The following is a 10,935-nucleotide window of genomic DNA, read 5'->3' as shown; positions in this document are numbered from 1 at the left end:
TTCCAATAAGAGATAATTGCTGGCAAGTATCAATATTTGCAAATAGATTTACAAGCTATTCCAATGTCTCACTGTAGTTATTTTAAGAAAACCAGCCTGACTTCCCACCCAAGCTGCTGCAGCCTGAGCTCAATACTTGTCCTAGCTTGCATCCACCCCTTTAGCACATCAGCATTTCAGCTGTGTTTCTTTTCATTTTAGGTTTGCAGAACAGGCAATTTTCTTCTTATTCTGCATGTTTGCAATCATGCTTTTCTCCAGGGATCCCAAATTCATTCCAGGTTGGGCCAGCTTGTTTGCACCAGGGTAAGATTTTATTTTCATTCCACTGTCACATTTTTCAATAGCATTTCCAAGTCGTTGAGATTCCTGGGTTTATGATCGCATTGCTTAACACTACTACTCAGGTTTCCTGGAGTAAATTAAACTGAGCTTCAAGTAGCAGAGCCAGCTTTATTGTTTCTGTCTCCCGGAGGAGGTACATGAAGCCCGGTGGGAAGTTGGCATGTTTCTATCTGAAGCCATCCCTAGGGTTTTAATGTTGGGAACGCTGTTTATAGGTACATTTACAGTGAAATACTGAATTCTTTATGCAATCCATTGATTTCACTGGAGGTCTGGAGACTGAAGAGAGATGGCAGGAGCTGACCCGTTGTGCTTTCTTGTCTGTTTGGCAAGTTAGTCTCCCCTGTGACATCCATACCTTGGGAAGACAAAGAGATATAGCAGTTGGGCAATGCTAAAGCTCAGAGAGAGTGTTGTTATTTCTTAACAGAAGAGACTTTCATAGGTTTTTTTTTTTTAATAAAGCCCTAGCTTAATAAATGATTCCTTAATACAACAAAGTAGTTATGGACTTTTCCCTCATCAGTTAATAGTTCCTTACAATCAAAAATATGCTTAAGCTCTTTATTGGATGGAGCCTGCCTTTCGTCTTAGAACCTGAGCATTTTGCAAAAAGCCCATATAAATAAGATGGTCTGGCCTCTGCCTCTCTTCCTCCCTGCAATGGGCTGGGGAAACTTGTCCTCACAACCCCTCATGGACTGACCACGACTCTACAATCAGAACAGCCAGAGCATCAATGTGGTGTGGATTAGATCTTGTTTTTTACATTTGCAGGGCGGTTTTTCTAGGGGATTCAAAGCCCATCTTAGAAATGTTGCTCAACAGGGAATTAAAAAGAACTGTGAACAGCGAACTTTGTTCAAACCTGATGGAAACTTGTAATCTTCTTTGGTAAATCCCTGTTTTCATAAACTTTGTAATTCTATAGGCTTTTTCTTCTTACCAGTGTTTCTGCTGCTTTTGGACAGGTTTATCTCAGATGCGGTTACAGGAATCGCCATTGTGATTGTACTGTTCTTCTTCCCTTCGCAAAAACCTTCCTTCAAGTGGTGGTTTGACCTGAAAGGTGAGTAGGAGACCCCTCCGGGCAGGGACTCTGCCCTTGCCTGTGCTCTGGCAGGGCAGGCACAGAGCAAGAGCCAAGACTATCCCACCTTGGACCTGCACCAGACCACAGCAGCTGCGCTGGCAGTCTGGAGCAGCGTGGTTCGAAGGTGCGATTTGGTCATACAGAGGCTTTTTTTCTGAAGTGCCAGAAGAGGTTTAGCAGTCACTGCTCTGCTGCCGATTGCAGGAATGACTCAGTTGCTCATGTAGCTGTCAGAGATGATGCCATGGTGGGTTGAAGCGAACTGAAATCGGTGTTGATTTACCATAGCAGACCTGATTGTGAAACAGAGGTTTGGTTGCTGACTCCCAAACAGCTCCTGTCCCTCAGGAGGGAGCATGAACTTCTGAGAGGGCAGAGCTGGGTGAGTTGTCTGTACTCAAAAATAGGGGCCCTTCCTCAGTTCCCAGAATGATTTAGAATTTAAATTCCTAAAGTCCAAACTCTCCAGGAGGTTTTGACCAGGAGTCTTTTGAGATCTTGGGTCTGTCCTCTTGAGTAGCAATGAGATACAAATTTTAATTCATAAGCCACTTGGAATAAGAGATGATCTTACTGTGGAGGTTCAGCTGAGGAAGGCCCTTCGTGGTTGGTGTAGCATCACGTGGGGTCTATGGAAACAAAATACCGGCTGCTCTGAGTCATGCACATTTGTAGTGTTGTCCACGCACAGGAAGATGTTTAATCAGGCCTCCTCTGGATAAAATGTGTGCCCTTGTTCAACAGAAAATTACAGTCCCATTAGTGCATCCTTCCATATGACAGAGCTCACTTCATCATGTATTAAGAGGTGGCCTTTAGGGGAGATGAGCTCTTTGCTATTAAACTCACCAGCAGTTGAACGGCAAGTGGAAAATTAATAACATCTTCATAATTCAAATGGTAGAAAATTTCCTTCTTCCACGGACTCCCATTTGTTGAGGATAATGTTTATGTCTGTTTATTTTCTTCTGAGATAAAATTAACCTGATATTAAATGTTCCCTCAAGAAAGCCTCAAAGAAAACTTTAAGTGCTAGATTTTCTTTTCTTTTCTTTTCTTCTCTTCTCTTCTCTTTTCTTTTCTTCTCTTCTCTTCTCTTCTCTTTTCTTTTCTTCTCTTTTCCTTTCTTTTCTTTTCTTCTCTTTTCCTTTCTTTTCTTTTCTTTTCCTTTCTTTTCCTTTCCTTTCTTTTCCTTTCCTTTCTTTTCCTTTCTTTTCCTTTCCTTTCTTTTCCTTTCTTTTCCTTTCTTTTCTTTTCCTTTCTTTTCTTTTCTTCTCTTCTCTTCTCTTTTCTTCTCTTTTCTTTTCTTCTCTTCTCTTCTCTTTTCTTCTCTTTTCTTTTCTTTTCTTCTCTTCTCTTCTCTTCTCTTCTCTTTTCTTCTCTTTTCCTTTCTTTTCCTTTCTTTTCTTTTCCTTTTCTTTTTTTTAAGATCTGATATTAAGTTAAATGATCTTTTAATTGTCTAGCTTAAGAGACTCCATATGTGTATTTTAACCAACAGCAACTCATGGTTAGTGAGCTTCAGCGCTGATGTCAGGCTCATGATATCATTCTGTCAGATGATGACTGACGTGCTCATCTTTGGGTGGGTGTTTGACATGGGGGTTTTCTCTTCATCTAGCACCAAACACTGAGACGCAGCCCTTGCTGACTTGGAGGAAAGCCCAAGAGACGGTGCCCTGGAACATCATCTTGCTGCTTGGAGGAGGCTTTGCCATGGCGAAGGGCTGTGAGGTGAGGCCTGCTGCAGATACCACATTGCAGTCATCCTGCCCAGCGGAGTCGGATTTTATCAGGGTGTCACTTGGGGTTCTCATTTGGCTCTGGGAAATTTGCACCTGCGGGGTCACAACACTTGAAGGACGTGTTCCTCCAACTCCTAGAGACAGCAATGCGCAGCAGGTAACTGAGGAGGTTAAGAGATCTTGCAGCTCCTTTCAAACTGCTTGCTGTTAAATACTCTGAGGACACTGCACATAGGTGCTTGTGTGGGTCGGTGAAGGTTGTTCGAGGAAAGGATCAGTTCACGTGCAGGGATGTAGGAGCTCTGCTCTCCAGCTTGTTTGCTTTCCCCTTCTGCAGGAGTCTGGTTTGTCTGTCTGGATAGGAGGCCGTCTGCATCCCTTGGAGGGTGTACCACCACCCGTGGCTGTCATCCTCATCACGATTGTCATCGCCTTATTCACAGAGTTTGCCAGCAACACAGCCACTATTATCATCTTTCTGCCTGTCTTGGCAGAGCTGGTAAGGTAGTCCCCTGGCAAGAACAGCTGCTCTGCTGCTCCCCTGCTCTTCGATGGGCAGGTTTGTGTTGTGTCTGTGCTGGGACAGGCACCGTATGGTTCTCCAGATCCTGGGCTTCAGGCACCTTGCAATCCTTGGGAGCAACAAAGCAAGTGCCTGTAGTGTAACGTGAACACTGAAGGATAATAATCCTTCAGATGTTGTTGGCGAGATACGTGATTATTTATCACATAGTGTGGGATAGGGCTCTGCACAGTGCACTAGCTATTTGCATTCTTTGATATATCTGCCTGTGGCTCCGAAACCCCAAGGTGCAATTTCTGTTCCTTTCTGTTTTTCAAGGCCATTCGTCTGAAAGTAAATCCCCTCTATTTAATGATACCGGGAACTATAGGATGTTCCTACGCGTTCATGCTGCCGGTCTCAACACCTCCGAACTCAATTGCATTTTCTTCTGGACACTTGATGGTCAAGGATATGGTAAGTTCTTTTAGATACAGAAAATGCTGAGAAGAATCAGTCTGAGTGGAGTGTTTAAAAAAGGAATTTTCAGGAGTGTTACCAGTTCAACATGTACTAAAGCGAAAAGACAGAAGTCTAATACTGTTCTCAGCAGTGTTTGAAGGCACAGGTATATGGAAGGAGCCTGTATAAAGTCTGGCCCTGTGAAATTTGGAGCCACTGTGGCTCCAAATGGTGACAAAGCTGGTCTTGAATGTGCTCAGCGTCTCCCAGACCTTGCTCCTGTTCCTGCCAGTGTCAGCAGCTCAATTTTGTAGGTTTCTGGGTGCAGGAAAAGCTCCCCAGCGCAGAGAAATAAAGCTTATGAGTAAAATTAGGCTCAATCCCAGTTCCTGCTCACATTCCTGAAGCTAAACAGATGTTAATGTTTTTGATGGATCAAAGCTTGGTAAGCATCTGCAGAATGGCCTTTGTGGCTTAAGAAAGCCCGCCTAGGATGTTGCTAATATTAACGGCAATTAAGCCTTCCATTTTTATAATGTTTATATTCAAAGAGCTTCATGCTTCACATGCTGTAGATGTCCAGTCTAAACTCAACAGTTGTCTTTGTATTTCTTTTGTAGGCAAGAACTGGGTTGCTCATGAATCTTATGGGAGTTCTGCTTCTTAGCTTGGCTATGAACACATGGGCCAAGAGCATCTTCCAGCTGGGGACCTTCCCTGCATGGGCCAACATCCATGCAGAAAATGCCACCTCGCTCTTGACAGCTGTAGAAAATGTCACTTTAAGTGCACTAAATAAAATATGAACAAAGCCACCCCTGGGGAAGGACTCACTCACTTAGGACTTGGGCACTGGAATCATCAGAGTATGCACAGGAGGAAAGCCACGTGGCTGCTCACACTGTATGGGACCCTCTGGTTTAATTTTATTTTTAGAAATACTGGTCAGTGTCACAGCATCCATCTGTTATTTTCTCTGAAGATCTTTCCCTGCCTTCCACAGGTACCAATCAGACTCTCCCAGAGTCCGTCGGTCGTAGGTGGTTGTTAACTGGACAGCCCTGTAAGCGTCAAGCATCTTTGGGTAGATGCCTCTCCCCCCATGAAAGCTAGCGAGCTTTGCTGCTCTAGCTTCTGATACCCTACCTCGTTTTGGAGAGTAGCCCTGGGAACAGGCTGGACGCAACTGGATTGTTTATGTGCAACCCAATGTGAGTGAGTGTATCAGAATCTGACCGGGGGGAAGGCGGCATGGCCGGGTGCTTCCAGCAGGATGTGAAGGATGGGGTCTCATTACCATCTCATGAGTAATTCTCTCGTGGAGGATGAAGACTATTTCTTCAGGTTTGTGCGTGAAGGGATGATTGAGGACATGTGTCGGTAGGATTCGGTGCATTACTCCAAGCTGTGGAAACAGGAAGGCAACAGTTTGTTTCCAAACACGTTCAGTGTTTTGAAAACCTGGGACAGTAATTGCTGCCTGGTTCTTTGCACTGAGTACACAGATGGGGGTTTGGGACGAAATTAATTTCTGATGTAACTTTGGACATCGGTGGTGTTTCACCGTTGGTGAATGTGGCCAGTCTTAGGTTTGTGAGATTGACTTACTCATGAGCAACCCGCCGAGTCACAGGTCAGTGGACAAGTTGCATTGGAATATTATTGACATTTCTGAAAAATAGGCTTTGATTCTTAACATCTTTTTAAATCAGATTGCGTGGGTACTTTCAATGAAAGCATTGCAAATTGACTGTGATTTTAATCACCATTTTATCTGATTTTTTTATTTTCTGTAAGAATCTAAAGTACTTAATTTAAAAGATCAGTCATTGAAATAGACGGATTGAAGGATGAAGGATATGATTCTTGGTTTAGGGAAGGTGAGTGACTGGATCCCTGTGTTGGGACAGATTTCTCTGACGATGTAAACCGGTGGAGCTGGCAAGGCGGACTGGCCCCGGGGTAGGGATCCAGCGCATCCCCCCCTGCTCCTGTGCTGCTGATAAACCCCAGGGCCGGGTGAGAGAGCTGGCAGGGTGATGCTCACCAGCCACAGCTGCTGCTGTGGGGGTATGCATGCCAGGGTAGCATGGTAGGTGGGGACTCGTGGGGCTTGAACCGAAACCGCCAAATCCAATTGAATGTGGAACTTTGATCAGTCAAGTTCAAAAAAATCCTTGATGTTCAACAAAATCCTTAATGATTGTGGAAAACGTACAATAAAGCACATTTGTTAGCACGTCACATTGTCCTGTTTGCTCTGTAGGTTGAGAGGAGAAAAGCAAAGCGCGAGCCTCCTCCTCCCCTAGCTTCATCCCCTGATTTGGGCAGTGGTTCCCCAGGAGCAGGAGGGCAGTGAGGTCTCCTTCCCAGTCTGAGCCAAAACGGAGCCCTGTTAAGCAGGGGAGCAATGAGACCGGGAAGGCTCCTAGCCCAGCGTCTCAGAGCTGCTGTGCTAAAGCGGTGCAGCCCTGGCAGCCGCCTTTGCTGGGGATACCCTGTATCACTGTCCCGCTCCGCTGGGGCAGGTCTATGCCAGCTGCACGCTGGGCTTGGGCACCGTCATTCTGCGTGGATGCTCCTTGTCACGCCTTAGCGAAGATGGGCTAAGTGGCGAAGGGAAAATTGCTCCCTGCCAGTTCCCTTTCCCAGCCGGCTGTCCCGTGAACGGTGCAGCATGGCTGTCCCGGGGCCAGGGACCGGGCTGTGCCCTGCGTGGCCGGGTGCCGCAGGAAGGAGCCCTGCTGTCCCGCTGCCCTGCCGCAGCTAGAGCTGCCGCTGCAGGGCATCAGAGTCGGTCACTGGAACAGAGCTGCCTCTGTCCCTGCAGCCTGGAGGACAGGCAGCGAGGGCCTTTGGATCGTCTAATTTCGAGGCTCAAAGGGTAACATCCAGTCCAGCTCTGTTGCAGATGCAGGTATCGCAGGTTTACTTGCAGTCTCAGCTCTGGCTTGGTACATCCTAGTTGAATCCGGGAGGACAGTTTTACTTGGGCACGAAAGCAGAACTGAGACCACAGAGTTTGTGTAGAAGTCTCCAACAATCACTCCCAGTGTCCTGGCATGTCTGTGGCACTGTCTGTCAAAGATCGGAAGGTATTTCACAAACGCAGGGAAGGTTTATTATCTCTGTGTGGACATGGGAAACTGAGGCAGAGAGGGGACCAGTGACTTACCCAAGGTCACGCAATGGGGCCTTGGCAGATCTGGGAAAGGTGTGAGCAGCACCTGGATCCTAAAACTCTGCTTTAGTCAAAGACCTGGCTTCTGCCATGTCCTCTCTTCAGCAGCCTCTGCATTTCCCAGGGCTCCCCAGAGGATCTGGTTTAAGGCATGTGGACGACAGCATTACCTAATTCTGCTTTTTCATATCCAGGCATCTGTGAGAGCAGGACTAGTCTGGCATGCTTGATTTTAATTTTTTTTTTTTAAACAGAGATTTTAAGATTTAGTAGGGGTTCAAGGGTGACTGGCCTGCGTGAATAATTTCTAATTCCATTTGCTGCTGCTAGTACTAAAATTTGCCAAAAGCAGCTTTTAGTGGTAAGTCAACCCCACTATTCTTGAAGGGTCTGTGATGTGAGTAGAGATATGAAAATTCCCAGGAAAGGGCATTTCAAGTGCTGTACTAACCTTCTATAACTTTGACTGTGTTATTTTAAAGGAACTTTGCCTGCCTATGCACCGTTTCTCTAGGAATGTAAAAATCCAACAACCATCACAAAAGCCATTCACATTAGCAGCCTGCTTGTGAATTTTAATTAACAGGAAATGCCACTCGCATTGAAATTCAACATCCAGAATATCTCTGCTTTACTCCTTTGATGTTCCCCATCCAATCCCGGACCAACATCCACATGTTCTCCTGAGATACTTGGAGGAAAATCATTCTGGTTTATTTACAGTAGGAAAGCATTTTGTAGTATCTTTTATCCCAGAAGCATTCAAGTTGCTTTACAAACTGTTCACACAGAAGAGCTGCTATGCGGGTCTTTACAGCGGTGAGTGATCCTGGGGCTGTGCACAGCCTGTTTGCACCCAGCAGCGATGCTGGAAGCTCAGGAGAGACAGGGAAAGATTCCTGAAACAAATGAAAGCCTGGCATGATCGGGGAAATTCAGCTATTGCAGGTTAGATAGCCTTGGTTCCCGTATCACCTTTATCCCTCATCAGTCACTGAAAGGATATTGCTGGGATTTTTCTATATTTCTATAGTGGAAACCTAAGAAGGCATGACCTGGCTCTGTATCACCATAAGTTGTTCATTTTCATGTGATTTTAACAAGCAAGGAATCACTGCTAATGGGCTAATCTTTCCCACACTCTCAGTTTCTTGAATTGGCAGAATAACGTGATCGACAGGTGCTGATGATATTGCCACGGAGAAATATCTTCAGCCTTAAATCATCCTATTTTTAGCCCTCCGTTCATCTTCTTTACACAGTCGTTTTCTTAAGCTGTGTAGTTCATGTACCCCGTGCTCTACCTGTGATACAGCTGCTCCTTTACGTTGCACCCCCTCCCATCATCATCACAACCGCAGGGTTACCCCGTTACTACAGGTTGAACTTGCAGGTGTCTTGGCAAGAGGCTCTTGTTCGGGCTGCCCTGAGACCCACTCTGTAAGCACTGCAGTCTGCAAAGCAGAAATGGATTTAAAATCTCTGTCCCGGCAGGTACAAGCTCAGTCACCATCCCTAATCAGAGCAAAGCCAGGCTATGCTTTCTGGCTACGATACAAATGAAACCCTCTGTTGTCTTCCTGTAGTTACAGCAAGCTAGTTGCAGGGATGTGGGTCTCTTCTTTGCCTCCTACTGTAATGTTAAAAAGTCTAAATCAGGTATGTTAGAGAAAGAAAATTTTAGAGCTTGAGCTCTATAGAGACGGGAACTTGTCAAGAAAGCAAAGCCCCTTTATACCGCCTGGGAGCTGGGCCACAAGATCCCCAGCGACACAGGGTGGGAAAAGGCACCTCGGGGCGTCCTGAGGGGACACAGCGTACGCATCCCCATCACCGGCTCGCCAGCCTGCCCTTTCTCCTTCACTTCCTCAGTTTTCCTTAAAACTCCCCCACCCACAGACTTTAGCTTCTGAGCTGAAACGAACACAGACCTTGAGGTACTTCAGCAGAATCTGACCGCAAGATGTCACAGTTGCTTCGCTGAGATGCACGGTCCTGCCCGTGTCCTGTTCCCCAGCCTTCGCCCACGGTTCTTTGTGTATTTGTATAAACACACACACGTTTAACTGATTATTTTTTTTTTTTTTTCCAGAGCAAGCTTGTTCGTTGTGTCCTGGGGAAAGTTAGGCATTAATGGTTCTAGCTCATTTAGAGGTTATCTGTTCGGGGTATAAAATAGAAGATATCCTAGATTTAGGATAGTCCAGCCTGCAGAGTTCAATTTTGAATTCAGCCAGAGGAAAATCTAGGTTTGACTTTGCATACAAACACTTCTTGGTGCTTCCTGGAGTCACTGGGCAAGCCCAGCTCCCCCACAGATTTCAGCTCCCCTTTGCCAGGTGATGCAGCAGGCTCAGAAAACACTCATCGCTATGTTGTGGACTTGAGGGTTTTTTTGTTCTTTATTGCTAACATTTTTTTTGCAGCCCAGAAAGCTACCTGCTTCGCCTGGATGGGGTCCCAGGGGCTGATGAAGTCAGTTAGCTCAGAAATACAGCGAGAAAGATGTTTAATCTCAGAATAGCGACTAAGGAGAACCTGATGAGTTTTGCAGACTACAGCTATGGGCCTTTTGGGGTGGTCCTTTATAGTCTGCAAATTGAATTCAAGACCTAATTCATGGCCTGTGCAAGCAATTGCTATGGATGCTGCAAACAAATGGCACTTTCTTTCACGCCCGCCTGGCTGGTGCCTCTTCCTGGCTGGAGCCAGTCAGAGTTTCTCATTTGGTGTCTGTGCTCCAGGGCACCAGGAGGAAACCTTTGCTCTACCAACCACGTGGGAAAAAGACTAACTAGCAATAAAGCGGAGTTGTTGAGTGGAGCAGCAAGGGCGGAAAGGACCTTGCCTGGTACCTGCAGGAAGGGCTGAGGAAGCAAGCAGAGGTTTGCTCTACCCGCTTGTGCTCATGACTCGTGCTCATCCTCCAATGACTGCCGCTGCTGTGGGGTCCAGCCGTGTCCCCTGGGGAAGATGCTGCTCTCCCACCACTCACCGGAGAGCAGAGCCCCGCATGCTCCGTCCTTGGGGGCGGCCGGGACAGGGTTGACCTCCAGCCCTTTGCCCTCTCCTGCCCAGGGGAGCATGAGAACATCCTGGGGGCCCGGCGGTTCCCACCCAGTGGGAGGGCTCAGCTCGGCTCAGCACAGGACAGCGGGTCCCCGTAAGGAGTAGGCTCGGTAGCAGCTGGGTGAGCTGTGTCGCCTTTGCCCACAAGCAGTGGCTTAATGTGAAAGTGTCTGGCAAAGAGGCAGGTTTGGTGGGAGCCAGGGAAGGCTCCTGTAGCCCACGAGCTCACCGCAAGGGGGTAGGCAGTGGTGGTACACGTTTCTTGTGTGCCAGCTCATCGGAGGAGGGGGAATCCTCTTCTTTGGAAACGTAACTGAAGAGCAAACACCACGGGCTGGTCCTTGTCTCCTGGGGGGTGGGTTTGGTGGCTGGAGCTCTGTGCCCTGCACATCCCAGGGGTCAGGCAAGTCAGTCCCATGGGGACCACACATCCTGGCTTGCATGTCTGGGAGCTTCTCAGTGCTTTGGGAACCCTGCCTGTGGCAGGGCTTACCTTGCAGTGGATTTTCTGGCTATAGGGAATTGGGAAAGGTTCAAG

General features: G+C 47.0%; 1 protein-coding gene across 1 annotated transcript in view; it reads left to right on the top strand.

Moving 5' to 3' along the window:
* The window catches only part of SLC13A3 (solute carrier family 13 (sodium-dependent dicarboxylate transporter), member 3), an 18,290-nt gene extending 13,328 nt beyond the window's left edge, over positions 1-4,962 (top strand). The window contains 6 exon segments of the mRNA XM_009326727.1: positions 202-306; positions 1,317-1,414; positions 3,060-3,172; positions 3,521-3,682; positions 4,025-4,162; positions 4,768-4,962. Coding sequence (XP_009325002.1) covers positions 202-306; positions 1,317-1,414; positions 3,060-3,172; positions 3,521-3,682; positions 4,025-4,162; positions 4,768-4,953 — 802 coding nt within the window. The 3' untranslated portion in view covers positions 4,954-4,962.
* The last annotated feature ends 5,973 nt before the right edge of the window (positions 4,963-10,935 follow it).

The sequence above is a fragment of the Pygoscelis adeliae genome, unplaced genomic scaffold (genome assembly GCF_000699105.1).
Source record: "Pygoscelis adeliae isolate BGI_AS28 unplaced genomic scaffold, ASM69910v1 Scaffold286, whole genome shotgun sequence".
Classification (NCBI taxonomy): domain Eukaryota; kingdom Metazoa; phylum Chordata; class Aves; order Sphenisciformes; family Spheniscidae; genus Pygoscelis; species Pygoscelis adeliae.
The sequence above is the reverse complement of the archived record's forward strand: the minus strand, read 5'-3'. Positions and strand labels throughout refer to the sequence as shown.